Source organism: Drosophila navojoa, chromosome 4 (genome assembly GCF_054131105.1).
Source record: "Drosophila navojoa isolate 15081-1374.11 chromosome 4, UAZ_NAV_1.0, whole genome shotgun sequence".
Taxonomy (NCBI): domain Eukaryota; kingdom Metazoa; phylum Arthropoda; class Insecta; order Diptera; family Drosophilidae; genus Drosophila; species Drosophila navojoa.
The window spans coordinates 3,679,493-3,699,067 of NC_142892.1; the positions used below are offsets into that span (position 1 = coordinate 3,679,493).

Here is a 19,575-nt window from a genome sequence, read left to right on the forward strand (position 1 = left end):
GGTTGTGGCACGCTGCATGTTGCATGTGGCAGCCTCTCAAGCAATTTGCATTTGCTGCTGCTGCTGCTGCCTGTTTGACTAGCAAATATTAAAACTAATTTGTATGCAGACACACACACACACGCACACGACTATATATTATACATATACATACATACATATGTATAACTATATTTAGCCAGGTGTCTGGTTAATTGCTTTGGCATCTAAGCGCTCGGCGGCAAGGCGCGTCCCTGAACAGCGCCGTGACACAATTGATATTGATTTCAATCTCAAGCTAAATCTGTGTCAAATTGATTGCAGCTGCAACAACAACAGCAACAACAACAATAACTGCATTGACAATAGCTACGTCACATGGCGCATTAAAAAAAAGTTTTTAAAAATATAAAAAAAAAATCGAGACAAATAATCAGCAAAGTGCATTGCGGGTCGAGCGCCTGGGGAGAGCTGCATGGTGGGTGGCAGTCAGCTTGTTAAATGCGGTGGTGGCGGGGGCGTGGCCATTGCGACTGGGGAGCGCACCACCACTAGACACAATTCGTAGCGCAACTGCATTGCACTCGAGACAAATAGTCGTTGAGCATGGAGAATTGCGAATTGCTGCTGTAACTGAGATTTTGCTCTCGGCGCAATCACAGCGTGACATTACAGGCGAACGGACGGACGGACGGACGAAGAGACAGACAGACAGTCGGACGGACAGTCAATCGAGCAGAGGCTATAACAATAACTTGCCAAGGCGCTGCTACAAATTGCAAGCTGACAAAACAGCTTCCCATTGCTTCATTCACTCTCTCTCTCTCTCTCGCACTCTCTCCCTCACACTCAGGCACGCTCCCATTCCCATTTCAAGAGGCGGCACAACTTTTTGGTCCACTTCAAGCTTCGCATGAAATATGCTTTGAAAATTTTATTGCAAATGTCCCCAAAGCGTTTGCGTATAAATCATGAACAAGCTGAACTTAAGCGAACTTTGCCCCAGAGCTAAGCGAATTAAGTTAAGGCACATGAGACAATGCATTAGAGAAAGACAGTAAAAATTACTCTCAATTCAGAATCTATCACACTTCACTTATTTCTACACTCTTCAAGTGCTTTTGGAGGGCATACAATTTACATAGAATAATAATGAATCAATTATTTTTCAGTTTCATCAAAAGATTTTCATCTTTCACTCATTTTCCGCTCATGGAGGTGCATTTGAGAATTGAAAGATTAAACTTAAATTAAATTCTATATATGTTAAAATTTTTAAATATTTTTTACACCTATTTCCCCACTTTTGAAGTGATTTTTGAAGAAGTTAATGGAGCATACTTGGAATAATAATGAATCAATTATTTTTAATTATTTTCCAGCTTCATCAAGAGGTCAGAATTGAAAGATTAAACTTAAATTCAATAATATATAATTTAAAATTTTTAAATATATATATTTTTTAATTATTTTTAATTATTTTTCAGTTTCAAGAAATTTTCATTTTTCACTCATTTTCCACTCATGGAGGTGCATTTGAGAATTGAAAGATTGAATTTAAATTCAATAATAAATTAATTTTTAATTTTAAAATATATTTTTTTTAATCTATTTCCCCACTTATGAAGTGATTTTTGAAAAAGTTAATGGAGCATACTTGGAATAATAATGACTTAATTATTTTTAACTAATTTTCAGCTTCATCAAGAGGTCACAATTGTGGGTGATTGAACTTAAATTCAATAATATATAATTTTTAATTTTTAAATAAATATTTTTTTAAATATTAATGCACTAAAATAAAATATTTAATGATGGCTAACTTGAGTACGGATCAACTTTATATACATATAAATATATCTACATTAATATATATTTATGCAGCCCATTTTCCAGCTCGCAGTGAAATTACTTTTATTAACTTTTCCGTTTTAATACAGTTTGAAAAACTCTTCTTCTTCTTTTTTTGCCTTCTAATTACTTTTTTTGTGATTTGTTTTTGCACTTATCTCGCTCATCAGTTTTCAGAGACCTAGTTTATTATTCAAATAATTACTTTTATCGCACTCTTCAGTTTCCTTCTTAAGGCATTTCTTGTCATTTGCTACACTGTGCTACATACAAATTGCACCAACTACTCAAGTGTGTAAAATTTCGTTCGCTACTTTTGTGACAACTCTTCTTCGGCATAGTTGACAAGTTTTTCGGGCCAAGTTTTTGGCAGCTGAAAAATTGTCAGAGAAAAATGAGAGACAGAGGAGCAGAGCAGAGCAGAGTAGAAGAAGCACTCGACTCTGTTAAATGTTCGCCAAGAGAGTGGCTCGACTGTAGCACATTCCGTTTATCAAAGTTGAAGCTGAACTTTTTAATTTCATTTGAAGGCGGGCTGTTAGAAGAGTTCTCTGTTATGATTTCTCAAGAACTGTTGGCAAGTTTCATTCTATCTTTCTTTTTTTTTATATTTTTTTTATCAACATTTCAAGCATATGCCATGCTGTAAAACTGTTTTGTTATGACTTGGTTTTTTTTTTCTTTGTATCTATTGCTTTATAGCTGATGCTGTTGTTGTTGTTGCTGTCCAACTTTGGGAGCGTGCTCCAGTTTTTCCTTCACTCTGTTTATGTTTATCTGCCTCCTGGCGAAATTCACACCTTGCAACGAGTTCAATGCACCCGAATTCCATTTGAATATTAGCTAGAGATAGCTATATATAGCTGCAGCGAGTGCTAGAGAGAGAAGGCCAGAGCGAGAGAGAGAGAACAGCACAGACCTCATTTGGCTGGCATTTTTGTATGCATTTTCAATCGATTTGCCATTCGATTGTCGCCTGCAATGCACTAGCTATCCCCTTGCCACGCCCCTTTCTATATATATATGCGCGCAACAGTCGCAATTGGAATCTGAAATCGCACTCAATTTATTGTGCGAGGGATAAGCCTCGCCATTAAAACATAAACTTTAACTAGATTTCGGTCTCTGCATTTAATTTTTTTTTTGCTTTTTTTTTAGATAAATAGTTTGACTGCTGAGGTCAAAGTTTATTATTTGTTTTTTTTTCGCGCGCTCATAGCTTACTATTTGTTCTAGAGCAATGAGAGTACTCTGCCAGCTTTTCGCATAATAAACTTTTATTGTCCTGATGCTTGTAATTAAAAACTTTGCTTGCCCCAAAGTCCGCGCGTCAACGGCTTCGACTCTGAGCCCGGCTGCACACTGAGGCAAAAACCATCAAATTGGGTCATATCACTAACAATTCAAACAAACTTTGCTGCACGGCGCCGTGCGAGGAGCTGAGAAGTTAATTTATACTGGGAGTAGCATAACTTTGGGACTTAGAGAGGTTTATCTACTTTTCTATTAGAGTTTTTTACTATCGTTTTACTGAGCTGGAGTTTGTTAAAAGATAGGGGCAAATGCTCTATATACGGTCTGCGTATTCTTTATTTATTGTTATCCAATGAAATCATTTTGAATTTCTCTTATATTTCTGTTCCTTATTTTTAGTTCAAGTACAGTAAAATCACTCTAAACAAAACACTCAACTATTTGCTGCATTCATTCGATTCGAATTGCATTGCTTTAAAGGATTACCGCTAGCCAATTAGAGAATTTTCTATTAGTAAAACTTTCCTGGGCTCTGTTTAAAGGTTTCGCCCGACTAATTGCAGAATATTTGTTTAGAATTCCAATTAGAAAATATTTATTTGAAAGCCTTGCTGCAACTAGTGCATGCACGCATCAAGCTAGAGTGAGAGGGAGGGAGCGAGAGAGAGGGGCAAGAGATTAGAGGAATGTGCAAAATATTACTGAATGCAAATGGAGTAAAAGTTTTTATTCCTACAGCTGCGGCTTCTAATTGGAGTTGAGCGTTGAAAGGCGACTTTATGAAAATCAATAAAATCGAAAACTAGCCAGAGAGTAGCAGCAACCACCACAGAACAATACACACACACACACATACACATGAAGTTTTTGCTAGAGGCCGGAAATGTGTGCGCGCCTGTGCCAGGAGTTGAGGCCAGACCTGGCCAGGAATGCGGGCGGAGGCGGCGCTGGCGGCGGCGGCGCTGGCGGGCAAAAGAATGAATGAGCAAAGCGAGAAAAAAAAAAACGCTAGCGCAGCTTTCAACCACCGCAGAGCAAAGTAGAAGTTGTTGCAATGAAACAATGTTTATTGTTGCCCAGCCGGATGTGCAGTGAAGTGCCGAAGCACGCAGAGCAGGAGACGGAAGGAGGGGCAAGCGCAGTGGCAGCGGCAGCGGCAGCGGCAGAGGCGGCCAAAGCAAACAATGCAAAATGTGTTTGCTGCGTCTAAACGTTGGATTTCCACGTGTGGAGCGTTGTTGAACTGTTCTAATGCCATAAATCTAATTGAAGCGGCTTTTGGGTTAGCCGGTCACACAGCCAGAGCTCAAGCCCCACTCCCACTCCCACTGCAGCACTCTCCTTCCGCCTGGCTTGATAAGCGCCATTAAAAGCAACTGGAACTTTTCTTAAGCGACATAAATTAAAAGTTTGCACAGTGTCCAGCTAAGTAAAACAATTGAACTAGCAACAACAACTAGAACTAGCTGCATTTCCAACTGTCAAGCAAAAAATAAAATAAAACTTAAATTGACATAATATATAAAACTTTGCACTGCTACTTGGGCCAGATGGGCGTGGCAGGTGCTGTCAACTGTAACTCCAACAACAACAACAACAACAACCATTGATACTGACAACAACAAACAACTTGGGCAGCTTGAAGGAGCTCCATTAAATGGATTGATGCTGCGAGAGCATCATCATTTCAATTGTGTCAATTGACAATGGGTGAGGGGTAAAAAGAGGTAAAGAAAGTGTATTCAGAACATTAAGAAATGAAATATGAACTAGATCAAAACGAATATTATAAATGAGTTTCTTTGAGTCCCAAACAAATCAAATATTCCATAAAAATATTGAAAAAACTAAATAAGAGAATATACAATATTTACAATTAATTATAATTGTAACTATTTAGTCTAAAATTGAGTAAATATATTTTAAGATAATTCCTTCCCAGATCAGTTTTTAGTTATATTGAAATAAGTTTACCTCAATGAATAATATGATATTAAATATATAATATACATATCTTCTTAAGCATCTCCTAAAATCCCATTACGAACTGAATTTCTCTTGGTTTTCAGATTAATAACAAATCTGTCTTACTGCTAAGCCTGCTTGAAAACGATCCATTTAAATAAAAAACGAATTATCTTTAAAACGTAATAAAAGCTAGAAATCTGTATTCCATTTTTCAATGTCCCACGCCTTTATCTCTCTTACACTCTCTTTGTCTATCCCCATCAATTTCTTACGCATTTAATGCTCGCTCCCTCTCTCTCTCTCTCTCTCTCTCTCTCTCTCTATCTGTCTCTTTCTCTGTCTACCAACTTTCCACACTTCTCTCGCTGCTTGCCACGCACTTTCAATTTTTCTTATCAATAAAAGACGTTGCCTCTGCCGCTGCCGCTGCTGCTGCTGCTGCTTCTCGTTTTCATTGTGTTGTAAGTGGGCGACGTTAAGAGCTGTATGTAAGAAAAAAAATCAAATAAATGGCTGATGCCAGCCATTAGTGACTAAGAGATACCGGACAGAAAGAGAATATTTAATAATTAAGAATTTTATGAGATTTTCCCGAGAAGTTATTCCAATATTATTACTCTATAATATAATATATCATCTCTATCCTTTTTGTAGGTCTCCTTAAATAAAAACCAAATCATTTACTTTGTCTGTTACATCTTTTGTTACAAAACCAATATACCCCATTCAATCACGCCTTCTACAGGGTATGTGGCAACACAAAGGCCGCTGTCGCGGCTTCAACAATTGAATTTTCAACTTCTGCTGATACTGCCACTTCAGCTACTTTTTCACTATTAAACAGCAGCACAGGCAGTTGTTATTCTCGCCTCCTCCTCCTCCTCTTCCCTTTGCTGTAAATTGTGATTTGCCTTTGTGAATTGTCAAATCGTAAGCAAAATAAAAATAATCAAAAAAAAAAAAAAAACGAAACAGAAGAAAAGAGCAAAGCATCAGCTTAGATCTTCAACAAGTTAGTGCCGTTAGACGAGAGCTAAGCAGATTTACCGTTTGCCATTTCGCAATGATTTGTGAGCCAAAAAAGTCCAAAAGGCATAATTGCCAAGTGCAGCACTCAAAATGAACTCTTTGAACTGCTCCCAAAAGGGTAGACAGAGACAGACTCCAAGCCCTCTCTGCCTCCCTCTCTCACCCACTGCCATTGAGATATGAAAAAAGTGCCGACCGATAATAAGAAGGCAGTGGAAAGAGAAGTGGCAAAAGGTAAATAGCCAGCCATCAAAAAGCGCCATCAGCAGCAACAACAACAGCAGACTGGAAGTTGTCATCGCATAGTGAATGTGTTAATGAAAATTCGTATGCCTGGAAGCAAAGAATGGGGAGGTGGAGAAACATGCAGATAAGCTATAAAAATACTATTTTGAAAAAACAAAAAAAAATTGTATTGTGGCTTGAACTTCAAACAGCGTTGATGCTGGGATAATAAACAGGCCAGAGCAAAAGGTAAATAAATAAATGCGGCAAAGCCCCAACATAAATAGAAGCAGCAACAACAGTAAGAGAGAGTGAGCCAGATAGAGCATGAGCAGCAGCTGCATGTTTTGCTCTCGCACCCACTCTCTCTCCCTCGCTCTCTTGCTGTCTTGTGGTATTCCAGGCGCAGACGTCGACAGCTGGTTGCCGAACTGGTTTCGTTTAGTCCTCCAGCTAAATTACAGACAATTACAAACAACAACAACAACATTGCTCTTTGACTTTTTAAACGCAGCAGCAGCTGAGCACTAAAATCGGATTTGCTTTTATCAGCAGCAGCAGTCGCAGCAGCAGCGTAAATAGAAATTGCAGCGGGAGAACAAGAGTGCGCGCTCTCTCTCTCTCAATCTCTTCCATTCTGTGCCTCTTCTCATCACTTAAATTCAATTTGTTGTTGTTGATGCTTTTTGTAGTTTATTTTTTATTATGTTTAGTTATTTGGCTGCTGCGTTCATTGGCTTTTGTAACGGCACTTTGTTATGTCGGGATGCATTTCTGTGCCACATTTCGAGCGATGCGTTGGCCACACTCACACACATACGCACACATTATAACATACAGGAGCAAACAAGTTTCCAGGGCAAATGATCTATAAATAACAGAAAAATCTAATAGAGTGTGCCAGCACTTACCTTTAATTTTAATTAGTTGGAATATTCAGCGTCGTTTTAATTTATGATTGAAAGTCAGCGGCTTAGCCGCGTTTTTACAGTTACGGCTATAAAACACAGTTGCTGCCAGCGTCTCGCTCGTTCTGTTGTCGTATTTCACGGTCGTTAGACTATAAGCGAAAATGAATAATAAAAACAATATGAAACTATTTCCCGAAATTGCGCTAATTGGAAGACGAAAAGGAGGGGCAATAACAGGAAAATATCCTATGAACCCGCATTGAAAAACTAAAATGCAATGGTAATAAAAAGATGGGCAACAGAGGAAGAAAATAAGTAACAGAAACTTTCAATGCGAGGCGTTGGTCGCGGGTAGCGGCAATAGCGGCAGAGACGTCTGTCGGTAAAATTCCCAAATGAAGAGAGAAAAAGAGAGAGGCGGAGATGCAAAGAAGAAGCACTAAAGTTAGCGGCGGCTTTTGCACTGCGCAGGATATTTGCGGCGTTTGTATTTTATTTTGATTTATTTTAATTAAATTTCATCATTCGTTTATTTTTTCACTGTTTGCTTCATTTTTATTTTATTTTTGCTTCTTTTTTGTTACTTCGCTTTGACACTTTATTTCAGTTTTCCCCACTTCTTTCGCGCTGGCATGTTCAATGTGTGTATGTTTGTGTGTTTGCATGTGTTAGTGTGAGTGTTGCTCTGTTTGTGTTTCCACTGCAACTCCGTTGCTGCCGTTTTACTTGCTGTTTGCTTTGCTTGGAAACTGAAACTTCTTTCTCTTTTACACATGTACGCTCACACGACCACACACACACACCACATTCACACGCATACAATCTGAACGGCACAAACAACTCGATTTATAAACTTACACGTTTCTTCTCTGAATTAAACTGCAATTTGCACTTCACAAATTTCCAATTTTACACAATATTCCTGCACTTAGGTTTTTGCTTTTATTCTTATTTTTCACCGACAAGAAACGTAGAAAACACCGACCGACAGAGCCTCGCACTGAAAACGCGTCTAACTCGCTCAACGGTTTATTTCGACTAAAAGAAGTTGTCTCTCCCGCTCGCACAGCAACAAAAACTACAGCACTGCAGTGTGACCAGTTGCATAAAATATAAAACAAGAAACATGTTTTTATTTTAATATCTGAAAACTCTGCGGTCAAATCTTAATATTTTAACAACAAATATTTAACAAAATCATAAATTAGTATTTATTTATTATTTTCAGCGAATAGCTTGACTTAGTATGTACTGGAAAAAATACTACATATATGTGGCATTTATTTGTACATTTCTGCCATCCGGCATTTCTTTTTATACAGTGGCAGCTCCATTCCATATAGTTGCCACACAGCTTTATTGTATCACATCGTTTTTCTTGTGGTGCGCGACCGCCAGTGTTTTTGATATCCTTAATTAAAAGAAAAACGGTGTGCTTCCTAAAAGTTAAATAAAACGTCGCTTACATCGCTGCTTCAACTGAAATCATATAAAAGTAGACCTTGCGTTTTACGTCAGGCCGGCAGCAGTGACTATGCAGTCTCATAGTAAAAAACGAGTTTGCTATTATTACGACAGTAAGTTAACATTAAACCTACTTAAATTACATTAAATTTGTGTAGTTGATTGATAGGTAACGCCTACTTATCCTATTACATTGTTTCAAAAAGTCTGAGGCATGTAGTCGGAAAATTTGGGTGGCATGTTTGTGAATTTCAATTTTTACAGCGACTGTACAAGCATTTTGGCACACAGCGTACTTTTCCACTAACGACCGTAGTGTAAGCGACTCTGTTGGTGGTGCATGTGTATGTGTGTGTATACCTGTAGACCTTTGTTTTCGGTATAGCGAAAGTGTTGCTACGTTTATATGCGGCGAAGTGCACTGAATGGACGCCTCGCCGACACTGGCCGTAAAATTTTCGTTTTACACAGCGTGGCGCATATTTGTGTGTTGAAAATGGGAAATCAGGGTATAATGGTTCTCTTAGGAGAAGGATGCGTGGCAGACACTATAAAATAAATGTATATAATGTACACATATATTAAAAATTAATGTGTAATCTATTTGGGGGTACTCTCTATAGCTTAGGAGCCAATGATTTAATTTTACATATTCTAGGGTATCTAACGTTCTATTAATATTAATACAATACTCTTGCACTCCACAGGTGATATTGGCAACTACTACTATGGCCAAGGCCATCCCATGAAGCCCCATCGCATACGCATGACCCACAATCTGTTGCTCAACTATGGACTCTATCGCAAAATGGAGATTTATGTGAGAACCCGACTACGAGTTGCCTCATGAAATGATCTAATCAAGTGTGTAATTACAGAGACCCCATAAGGCCACAGCGGATGAGATGACCAAATTCCATTCAGATGAATATGTGAGATTTTTACGTTCCATACGACCCGACAATATGACGGAGTACAACAAACAGATGCAGCGCTTCAATGTGGGCGAAGATTGTCCCGTTTTCGATGGACTCTACGAGTTCTGTCAGCTGTCCGCCGGTGGGTCAGTGGCCGCAGCTGTCAAGCTGAACAAGCAGGCCTCGGAGATCTGCATCAACTGGGGAGGTGGTCTGCATCATGCCAAGAAATCCGAAGCTTCCGGCTTTTGCTATGTTAATGACATTGTGCTTGGCATCTTGGAGCTGTTGAAATATCACCAGCGCGTGCTCTACATCGACATCGATGTGCATCACGGCGATGGCGTGGAGGAGGCTTTCTATACTACAGATCGGGTGATGACGGTCAGTTTCCATAAGTACGGAGAATACTTTCCGGGCACGGGCGATCTGCGTGATATTGGCGCTGGCAAGGGCAAATACTATGCTGTGAATATTCCGCTGCGCGATGGCATGGACGACGATGCCTACGAGAGCATCTTTGTGCCCATCATCTCCAAGGTCATGGAGACCTTCCAGCCGGCGGCTGTGGTGCTGCAATGCGGTGCTGACTCGCTGACGGGCGATCGCCTGGGTTGCTTCAATCTAACCGTCAAGGGACACGGCAAATGCGTCGAGTTTGTTAAGAAATACAACCTGCCCTTCCTGATGGTCGGCGGCGGCGGCTACACCATCCGTAATGTCTCCCGCTGCTGGACCTATGAGACGTCGGTGGCCCTGAACGTCGAAATTGCTAACGAACTGCCCTACAATGATTATTTCGAGTACTTCGGCCCGGATTTCAAGCTCCACATCAGCCCGAGCAACATGACGAATCAGAATACAGCTGAGTATCTGGAGAAGATCAAGAACAAATTGTTCGACAATTTGCGGCTGTTGCCGCATGCGCCGGGTGTGCAGATCCAGGCCATACCCGAGGATGCGATAAACGATGAGTCCGAGGACGAGGATAAGGTGGACAAGGACGAACGCCTGCCCCAGAGCGACAAGGACAAACGCATTGTGCCGGAGAACGAGTACTCGGATTCGGAGGATGAGGGCGAGGGCGGCCGCCGTGACAATCGCAACTACAAGGGCCAGCGCAAACGTCCAAGGCTCGACAAGGAGCCCATCATCAGCAATGCGAGCAGCAAAGCCAGCGCCGAGAGCAGCGAGACTAAGGATGAAAAGGAGAAGGGTATATAGAGAGTCTGCTATAGCCAATTATCTGTGCATTTTAACTAAATTCGCTTTCTCCCCCTCTTTCTCTCCAGCTGAAGCTGAGGGCGAGGAGTCCGCCACGGCCAACAATACGAATAGCGGCAGCAGCAACAGCGGCGGCAGCAATAGCAACAAAGATGACGCTGCCACGCCCACAGCCGGTGGCGGTGGCAGCGGTGCCGCCGCTGCATCGAAGGGCGCCAAGGAGAACAACATATGACGTGGCGGCCGCAATTGGTTATAGAAGCCAATTAAGCGACCGCCCAAATACAAGCCGCCGGATTTTACCTAGCATACGGATCCATAAGCAAATCCACAAATTGTTGGATTCCGGAGCGTAGTCAATAATTGAAAAGAGAACGAAAAGAAAAGCCAACAACAACTCAACTTAAATTAAAATACAATTTATTGTAAGATCCCATTTTCATTCAGTGTAAAGCGAATACGTATTTTAAGCTAACAGATACAATTCAAGCAGAGATGAGATACATTTAAAGCGCAGATACATCTAACGAAAAAACCAAACAAACAATTAAGATACAGTTATTATTAAAACGAGCCCCTAAAGTTACTTACCCCATAAGCATGATCCACACGTATTTTTTAAACGATCGCTACAAAACTTTTAACAAGAAAATAAAAACCTTTTTTAACTGTGAAACTTTTAATTCAACATGTATCAATGGAAGTGGTATGAAAATCTAGTTAAATTGTATAACTATATGAGATATATAGTCAGTCTATTAAAGAATTGTATATATGGAAAACATGACAATTCATAGCATAAAGTTTTAGATTAGGATTTCTTTGTTCTATCTAATTAAGGAAAAGCAATTTACCTAGAAGGATAAGAATTGACTGTGTGAGAAGCGCATAGAAGGGCAACTTTTGCAAGCACAATTTGTAATCAACTATTCTTTATACAAATTATTTATATTTTCATACTTACTTTTCAATAGGTTCCACATTTTCCAACTATTTATATATAATTCTTCATTTAGATTTCTTCTGTAATACTTTTATTTATTCAAAAAGGAACTTGTGACAATTTGTTACACATTAACTAACTAAAATTTCAAACTAACTAAAGTTGAGGATTCACATTCCAATCAGACGGATGGCAGCGGCCTTGTGCCAATCAGACGCGATGACTGACTGACTGGAGGCGCGCTTGATGAGACTTTCTGGCGACTAATCCAGCGATAATACGGACTCGATGCTGTTCCGATTGCTGCGTGGCTGCAGGCGTGGCCCGCCCAGATAGCTAATTGGATTCGCGAACTGGCGCTGCAGCAGCGCGGCCTCTAAATACATGGGCGGCAGCGCTGTTCGAGGGGCGCGCCGGGCAACCGTTGCCGGAGTTGTCCGATTGGAATTTTCGGTGCTGACGTCAAAGGCGAGCTTCGTGTCATCGTGTGCTTTGTGACGGGATTTGCGTCGTTGCGGTAGCTGCTATGGATTGTCGTGGGCGTGGCAGTGGGCATGGGACGGTGGGTTCAGGAATTGAGGTTATGTTGTTTAGGTTGGGCGTTTTCGGTTTTTGGGATGCGGGTTTTAGATCAAATAATTTAGGGTTTAATTCGATTAGGCTGTATTTGCAAGTGTTGTGAAATGGACGAGGTGTGAATAAACGTGACCAGAGAGAGATATATGTAGATAGATATATGTATATATTTGAAATAAAGTTTTCTACAAAAACAAAAAAACACAAGTTCGCATGTATTTACGGTTGGGGCAATGGGCGTGTCACTAATAAATGCTTTCCATAAGGATTTTGGTACACAGAACATAAAACGTTAAAGCGGCTGGGAAGGAGCAACTAAAGAAAACGAACTGCAATTATGCCATTATGTTACACCGCTCTTCAGTTAGCAATGAACTTCGCTAGGGCAAGGGAGAGAGCAAGACTACATTACATAAAATGTTTCGTTACGCCACTGTTAACCAAGGTGGGTCGATCGTAACAGCATCGTAAGCGCAGCTTAACAGCGACTAAGTGTATGTTAAAGCGAAAACCGTGTGTTTTTCACATGATTGGTGCTGTTAATTGGAGCGGAATGTTAAGCCTCCTTTACTTTTGCGGGATTAAGCGTAGCGTTCGATTGGAAAGTTCTCTGCGAGTGCGTATTGATTAAATAGTTAAACGCGTGTGTATCGTGTAAACAGAGATTATATACATATGTTAAATATGCACTGCAGTGCATAAAGTGTGTGCTAGAGGTAGACAAAACCCATATATTTTGTTATATATAACGTTTTACTTTATTGGAAGTCCTAAACGCGTTATTTCGTATTAAAGTGTGTGCAGTTTCTTTTTTATACGGTTTTTTTTGGGTGTGTAATATATCTCCTATTTGTAATTCCAAGTGAAGTGGGTGTGTATGTGTATGTGTGGTCCGAAAAATCCACTTTGCAGCGCATTAAATTTGCGCTTTGTGTTTTGGCAACAATGGTGGCACCCTTGACCCAGCACGAGAGAGTAAGCCACTTCACAGTTCGCCACACTTGCTTCCAGTACCTCATCCGTCTCTCTCTCTCTCGCTCATTCTTTCTCCTAAAAATCAACTACATAGAGTGCAACAGCAGCAGCAACCGCAATTTGCAATCGTGCCCACATGCGTGCACATGTGTGAGTGTATATGTGTAGTCATCAGCGCACGAAACACACAAATGGAAGGCAAACGGGTAAGTGAAGTCGCAGTTTACGTTCTCTTCTTTATTACACTTTTACATATGCATACGCATAATATACATACAAACATGCATATATACTGGTATAATTGCTCTCTTAAACTGACCTTCGCTAGACGCACACGCTAGCGCTTATTCAAACGGTAATCACAATTCGTTTTATGCGTCGCTTAGCAATGCGACACTTAAACGGAGTTTTATATATTTGCTGTTGCACAGTGGTTTATGGTGAAAAAAAAGTAATGAATGCATAAAAAGTAATTAAGTGAAAATGTTATTTAAATGGAAAAAATTCCGTCAGAATTTTTGCGTTCTCTTTTCCTTACTTGCAATTAAATAAAGAGTTCACATTTATATTTGATGCCTGTTTTATAGAAAAGTTTATGCGTTTGCAAGGTTTTACGAAAAATTGTTATTTCTCGCGTCGCTTTTTCATAGTTTTCCATTTGCAGCAACTCATTTCAGTTGCACTTTTGCTCGCTTTTATTGTTCTCGGTTGAAGGTAGCGTCAACAACAACAATACCAACGACAGAGAGAAGAAGAAGAGCGATAATAACGTAGCCAGCAACAAAAGGCAAGCAAACTTGCACTTTTACATACAAACACACACCAATACACGCACACAATGGTACACCACTTCAGTGTCAGTACGCGGGTGTTGTGTGCGCGTAAGTGTGCGTGTGTGTATTTTGTTGTTGTGTTGTTGCATTTGGCAGCCATATTAACATTGAACGCATAGCTCTGCAATTTTTCATAGCATACAGCGCGGGGATAGCGATGGAATGGGGCTTACAGAGAAGTATATGAATGGAACTGTTGCTCTCACACACTTGGCGAAAAACTGTAATATACTTAGGTTTAATAATATTAATAATTTAAATGTATAATCCATTAATTAAAAGACGTGAAATTCTTTAGGGGCTTTTCGAATGTTTTTCAAGGAATTTTATGAGATGTTATACCTTAAATTTTTTTTTTTTAAATATTTGTATATTATACATAATTTTCAAAAAGAAGCTTGCAATTTTAATTTACTGCATTTATTAAGTACTCATATTTTAATATTGATTATTTTATTTCAAAGTGTAAACATTTCAAAGACTTTGTGCCCGTCATCATTTGCTGCTGTTGCCGAGCTGGGCAATTTATTGTCCACCTGACAACAAAATACACACACAAACACAAACACACACAGAGACAGAGTGTCGGGGCACTTGAATGTATTTATTACACATGTTTTACATTGTACGCACAAGTTTGTTGCCCGATGTTTGGGGTCGTTCTGGTCAACGAGAAGCAAATGCTTTGTTAACCATTATGGGCAATGTTTTAATACGCCAACAACAACAACAACAACAAGCATAACTTTTCACATTTAATGAGCGAGCAAGAACAGAACACACACAGAGAGGGGGAGAGCGAGAGGGCGACAGCTCTACAATTGAAAGAAAAAGTTTGCGTTTTTTTTCCTTTGTATTTCAACTTTTTTTTAACGCGGAAATTAATAACAAATTGCTTGAAGGCAGCGCGACGCTAGCTGCTGCTGTCGCAGTTAAAAAAAAAAATATGAGAGAAGAAGAAGCAGCAGCAGCAGCAAACTTTTACTTATCCACAATAAACACTTCATTGCGCACTTGAGTTAATTTGTCAAGAACTCGACGCATATGTTCGAAATTATTGAAAAAGTTTCAAGTGTGAGCGAAAGAAAGGAGAGAAACACAGAAAGAGAGAGAGTGAGAGTGAGATAGAGCTAGCCAGAGCGAGTCGAAAATTTTATGGTGTCCTTGATAGCTTTTCATTAGGTCCAGCGCCAGGCAATTGCAATTGTTGTAAAGCATGAATAATGCATGCTCCGAAAACTTTTATTAAAATGCATAAAACCACAGCCAAAAAAAAAAAAAAAGAAATGGGAAAGAAAATTAAAAATAACAAAAATTGAGTGAGAAAAAATGCAAAGAGAAAACTTGAGATTTTCATAGCTGACCAAAATGCAGGCCAGCGTCGATTGGCTATGCCACAGAAGCTGTTGGCCAGATTTTCATAGTGTTTCCATCGAAAAACGTTCAATATGAAGTGTAAGAGGTATTTGGTTGAGGCAGTGATTGATTGAACTCGTGATTGATGGAAGAGATTTGTTAAGTAAGTCAAAGAGAAATACTTTTGAGCTTAGATTTAATTTGTTTTCAATGAACTCTTGAGTTTTGGAAGTCCATTGAAGCATTGCAACTGATTTTTGATTGATGATGACAGACAAAAAGTTGTTTCTAGAATTTATTCTAATTGTTTAACAAAAATGTTGAATGTATTTTCTTATCAAAAATTAAGCTTGTCAATTTATTTTTTTAATTTATCCGAAGTTTTCCCATAAACTTCGCATAGAAATCTTGTTGATCCAAAATATTTTTGTCTAAAAAATCCTAGACACTCTCCAACTTAGGTAACTTCATTTCAAATAAGTTTGTAGGGAATGAAAAACAAAATCAAACTAAAATCTTGTCGATTCTTAACATTTGCTGCTTCAGAGATTTATTGTGTCATCGAAGTTAAATGCTTACAAATTCGATTGTATTGCACGAGCAGTGGAAACAAGTTTGTTTTCTTTTTTTTTCTGTATTTGCTTTGCTTGCAAACTCAATTGGGGCCTTGAGCTTTGTTCCAGCTGTTTTCCCTTTTCTGTTCAATAAACTGTAATTCGTGTGTGTGTGTGTGTGTGAACTGGCATTTGTCGCACGTATACACACGCGTATGTGCACACATTCACACACACTTACACACACAGTCAATTGCACACAGCTCTAGATGCACACACACACATACATATTGCACTTGGCATACATGGCGTATGAGTGACATTTAATTAAAATTTATGCAGTCTAAAAGGCAAAAATAACACACACACACACGCACACTCGAAAAAATAGCAGAAGACCTTCTTGTGCTGCTGCTTCTAGTAGCAGCCGTTGTTGTAGTTCATCTTGTTGTTGTTGTTGTAGCCTGACGCTGAGGCTGTTCAAATTTATGCAACGCGCGTCATTTTGTTTGAGTTTTATTAAACGCTGGCAGTTGTAGCTCGCCTCGTAATCATGTGTAAATTTGTTTTTACACCGAGCGAATGCAAGGGGATGGATGGGGGGGGCAAGGAAAAGGGGTAATGGGTATGAGAACGGTAACAGCATAGAGCACAGGTCGAGCGTTTGTTGTCCGGGTGTCTCTGCTCTACTTCTGCTGCTGCTTTGCTGCTCTGCTCTCTGTTCCTTTTTGTGTGTGGCTGAGCATTGTGGCCATACGTTGTCAGAGCAGTGAGCAGAAATTTTCTAATATTTAAATGGGAAATTGTATGCTTAGGGCATAATTGCACTTTGCACTCAGCATTGTCTTCGTGTATGTGAGTTAGTGTGTGTGTGTGTGTGAGTTAGTGTGTGTGTGTGTCAAGTGGATAACTAATGTGCAGCTGCATAATTAGAGTTGGGCTGCCGAAACTTATTGCTGTCTCTCGGACTATTTGAGATCATCTCAACTTTGCTAGCGAAAAGTGAAAAGCTGATAAAATTTTATGAATTGTTGCACAAAATTATCTATTTAAGTTGTAAGTTGAAGTTTAACTGCATATATGTAATACCATTTAGTTGGGGCGATTGACGCTAAAGCAGTTATAAAATACAATTTATAACTTTGACTGCAGCAGTGGGGTAGATTTTGATTTATTTTATTAAGCGGATTATTTATATATATAAATTTAAGTCAATTATTATTTTTTTAAATTATATATATATTTATATATATGTATGTATATGTATGTATGTGTATACGTACATATGTATATGTGTTTAACAAAATTTATATTTCATTAATTTTATTTATATTTATTATTATATTTATTTATATTTTTTATTTAATTAAATTAATATGTATTTAATTAAATTAATATATATATATATATATTTAATTAAATTAATATGTATATGTACGTATATGTATTTAATAAAATTTATATTTTATTAATTTTATTTATATTTTATTTATTATTATTTATATTTTTATTATTATTTATATTTTTTATTTATATTAAATTAATTATATATAATTATATATTTTATTTATATTTATTATTATATTTATTTATATTTTTTATTTATATTAAATTAATTATATATATTTTTATTTTAATTGTTTTTATGTATACTAAATTAATTATTATCTTTGATTTATTTATTTATATTTTTATTTGTTTTGTTTCATTTTGATTAATATAATTATGATTTTAATTATTTTTAGGTATGTTAATTTAGTAAATTAACTGTTTAGACCATTTTTTTACATTATAATTATTTATTTATTATTATGCGTGCATTATTTCTAAGAAATTCTCCACTTCCCAATTTATTTTATTTATTTATTTTATTTTTTTGCCTTTGACAACAAAGACAGTTTTATTATATTCAATTAATTTTATATATTTATTATTCGTTATATCTAGATATATATTATATATACAATTATATAAAAAAATGTTAAATTTATCACTTTGGCTGTTATTGGTCCATGAACAATTGAGATGTCTCTCTCTCTCTCTCTCTCTCTCTCTCAAATGCTTCGCTTTGGCTCCAGCTTGGCAATTTTGCCTTGCCTTTTGGCCAGCATCCAGGCCTGCAGCTGCATGCGTCTGTAGTGTAAGTGTCGCTGCAGACTCTTCTTAAATATGGTCTCCCGGGCGAGTATCTCCAGGTCCTCATCGCTGCAGTCGCGTATGTTCTGCTTGGTTCTGGCAATCAGCTCATTGGTCAGCTGTATCTTTGTGGCCGAGGTGCGAACGGAATGCAGCTTGCGGCGTCTCAGCTCCTCGCGATGCAAATACAGCGCATAGGCAGTGCTGGCAGCTGCGTGTTGCTGTTGTTGTTGTTGCTCTTGCTCTTGCGTCGGCGTCTGCTGTGGATTGCACATCTTGGCTGCTGGAATGCTGAACTGCGTTTGCTGTCCTCAGCTCGGATGTTGCTCACTTTTATGCCACAATTCGGGTGGCACGGCAAATACCTGCTCATTCATGAGCTACGACGCTGCTGCTGCTGCGCTGCTGCTGCTGTGGCACAGGTCAACGAGGCAAAGGTGCCCTTTTTTATGGTTCATTGAAACGATTGCATGTTTATTTTTTTTTTACAACTGGATTACTCAAACAAAAACAAAAAAAAGTGTGCTTAATCCCATTCATTACCTAAAAAGTGTCGTAAAGTCGCAACGGCTGCCACAAAAAGTGGCAGCATCAGCAGTATCAGCGGCAGCAGCAGCAAGGATACGAGTTTTGTCCTGCGCGTTTTCACACGCTAATCCAGATGCATGCATAACTGGATTAGGCCAAACGAACTGTTTATGGGTCAAGTGACAGGGGCCTGTGCCAGCGTGTGGCAGCATGTTGCATGCTACATGCGGCACGTTGCATATCATTTGCACGTTGTTAACTAATCCTCTACACACAATTCGCGCGCTCTCTCACTCTCTCTCTCTCCCTTTTTTTTTTGTCTCTCACAAGCTCATTCGCTTTGGTCGCAATTAGCATCATAATGAACCGACAGCTGATGGCTTTTTAGTTCTTTGGGAAATTCACATGAGCAGAGCAGAGTTGCGGCGAGCCGCCAGGGTTGTCAGCCAGCTAGCCAAATTGCTAGCTGACCCAAATTTTGTGAACGGGCCAAAACCAAATATTTGGCTTTAATCGCTGCGAGGCAGCTTTAATGAATTTCAAGTTCGTTGCACGTGTGGCATTAACAAAACTATTCGCAGTTAACAAGATTAAAAGCGGCATAGACTGCCCGCTATCAATTTGTATACCCTGTGAGTTTCAGAAGAAAGTATATGAGAAATCAGCAAATTTTGCAGTCGTATATCTCGTGTGCTTCCTTCACGCCTTTTACAAATTTCATCAAAGTCTTTTTTTTTTTCGTATTCACAGCGCGTTTAGCGCTTTGCAGCACTTGTTGGCTTTAAAGCCCGAGAGCTGGTCGTAAACTCATTAAATTTGGCCATTTTCAGCGCCTTGTATCATCGCATTTTC

General features: G+C 38.8%; 4 protein-coding genes across 9 annotated transcripts in view; 1 reads left to right on the forward strand and 3 right to left on the reverse strand.

Moving 5' to 3' along the window:
- The window catches only part of Src64B (Tyrosine-protein kinase Src64B), a 34,834-nt gene extending 26,562 nt beyond the window's left edge, over positions 1-8,272 (reverse strand). Inside the window, exons 1-2 of one of the 2 annotated variants that reach the window (XM_089260160.1) lie at positions 8,076-8,272; positions 7,218-7,366 (exon numbers count right to left, since the gene is read on the reverse strand). The gene's annotated coding sequence lies outside the window, so the exon portion shown is untranslated. The remainder of the gene's footprint in view (positions 1-7,217; positions 7,367-8,075) is intronic. The other variant, XM_030384451.2, reaches the window with a different exon arrangement.
- A 277-nt stretch (positions 8,273-8,549) lies between these two features.
- HDAC1 (histone deacetylase 1) lies at positions 8,550-11,208 on the forward strand. Its single transcript, XM_018101664.3, has 4 exons — positions 8,550-8,794; positions 9,389-9,501; positions 9,560-10,814; positions 10,891-11,208. The coding sequence occupies exons 1-4, from the start codon at positions 8,752-8,754 to the stop codon at positions 11,055-11,057; spliced, it is 1,578 nt and encodes a 525-aa protein (XP_017957153.1). The 5' UTR covers positions 8,550-8,751; the 3' UTR covers positions 11,058-11,208.
- A 617-nt stretch (positions 11,209-11,825) lies between these two features.
- axo (axotactin) overlaps positions 11,826-19,575 on the reverse strand; it is a 66,003-nt gene continuing 58,253 nt past the window's right edge. For 2 of the 5 annotated variants that reach the window (XM_089260154.1, XM_089260152.1), the window contains exon 21: positions 11,826-12,289. In XM_089260154.1, the coding sequence (XP_089116280.1) occupies positions 12,029-12,289 (261 nt within the window). In that variant the 3' untranslated portion in view covers positions 11,826-12,028. Of the gene's footprint in view, positions 12,427-19,575 lie in introns of all 5 variants that reach the window. The other 3 variants (XM_089260156.1, XM_089260155.1, XM_089260153.1) reach the window with 2 other exon arrangements.
- Positions 17,954-18,805, reverse strand: LOC149091335 (uncharacterized). The gene has a single exon (XM_089260175.1). It carries the CDS (start codon positions 18,468-18,470, stop codon positions 18,114-18,116), a length of 357 nt encoding a protein of 118 aa, XP_089116301.1. The 5' UTR covers positions 18,471-18,805; the 3' UTR covers positions 17,954-18,113.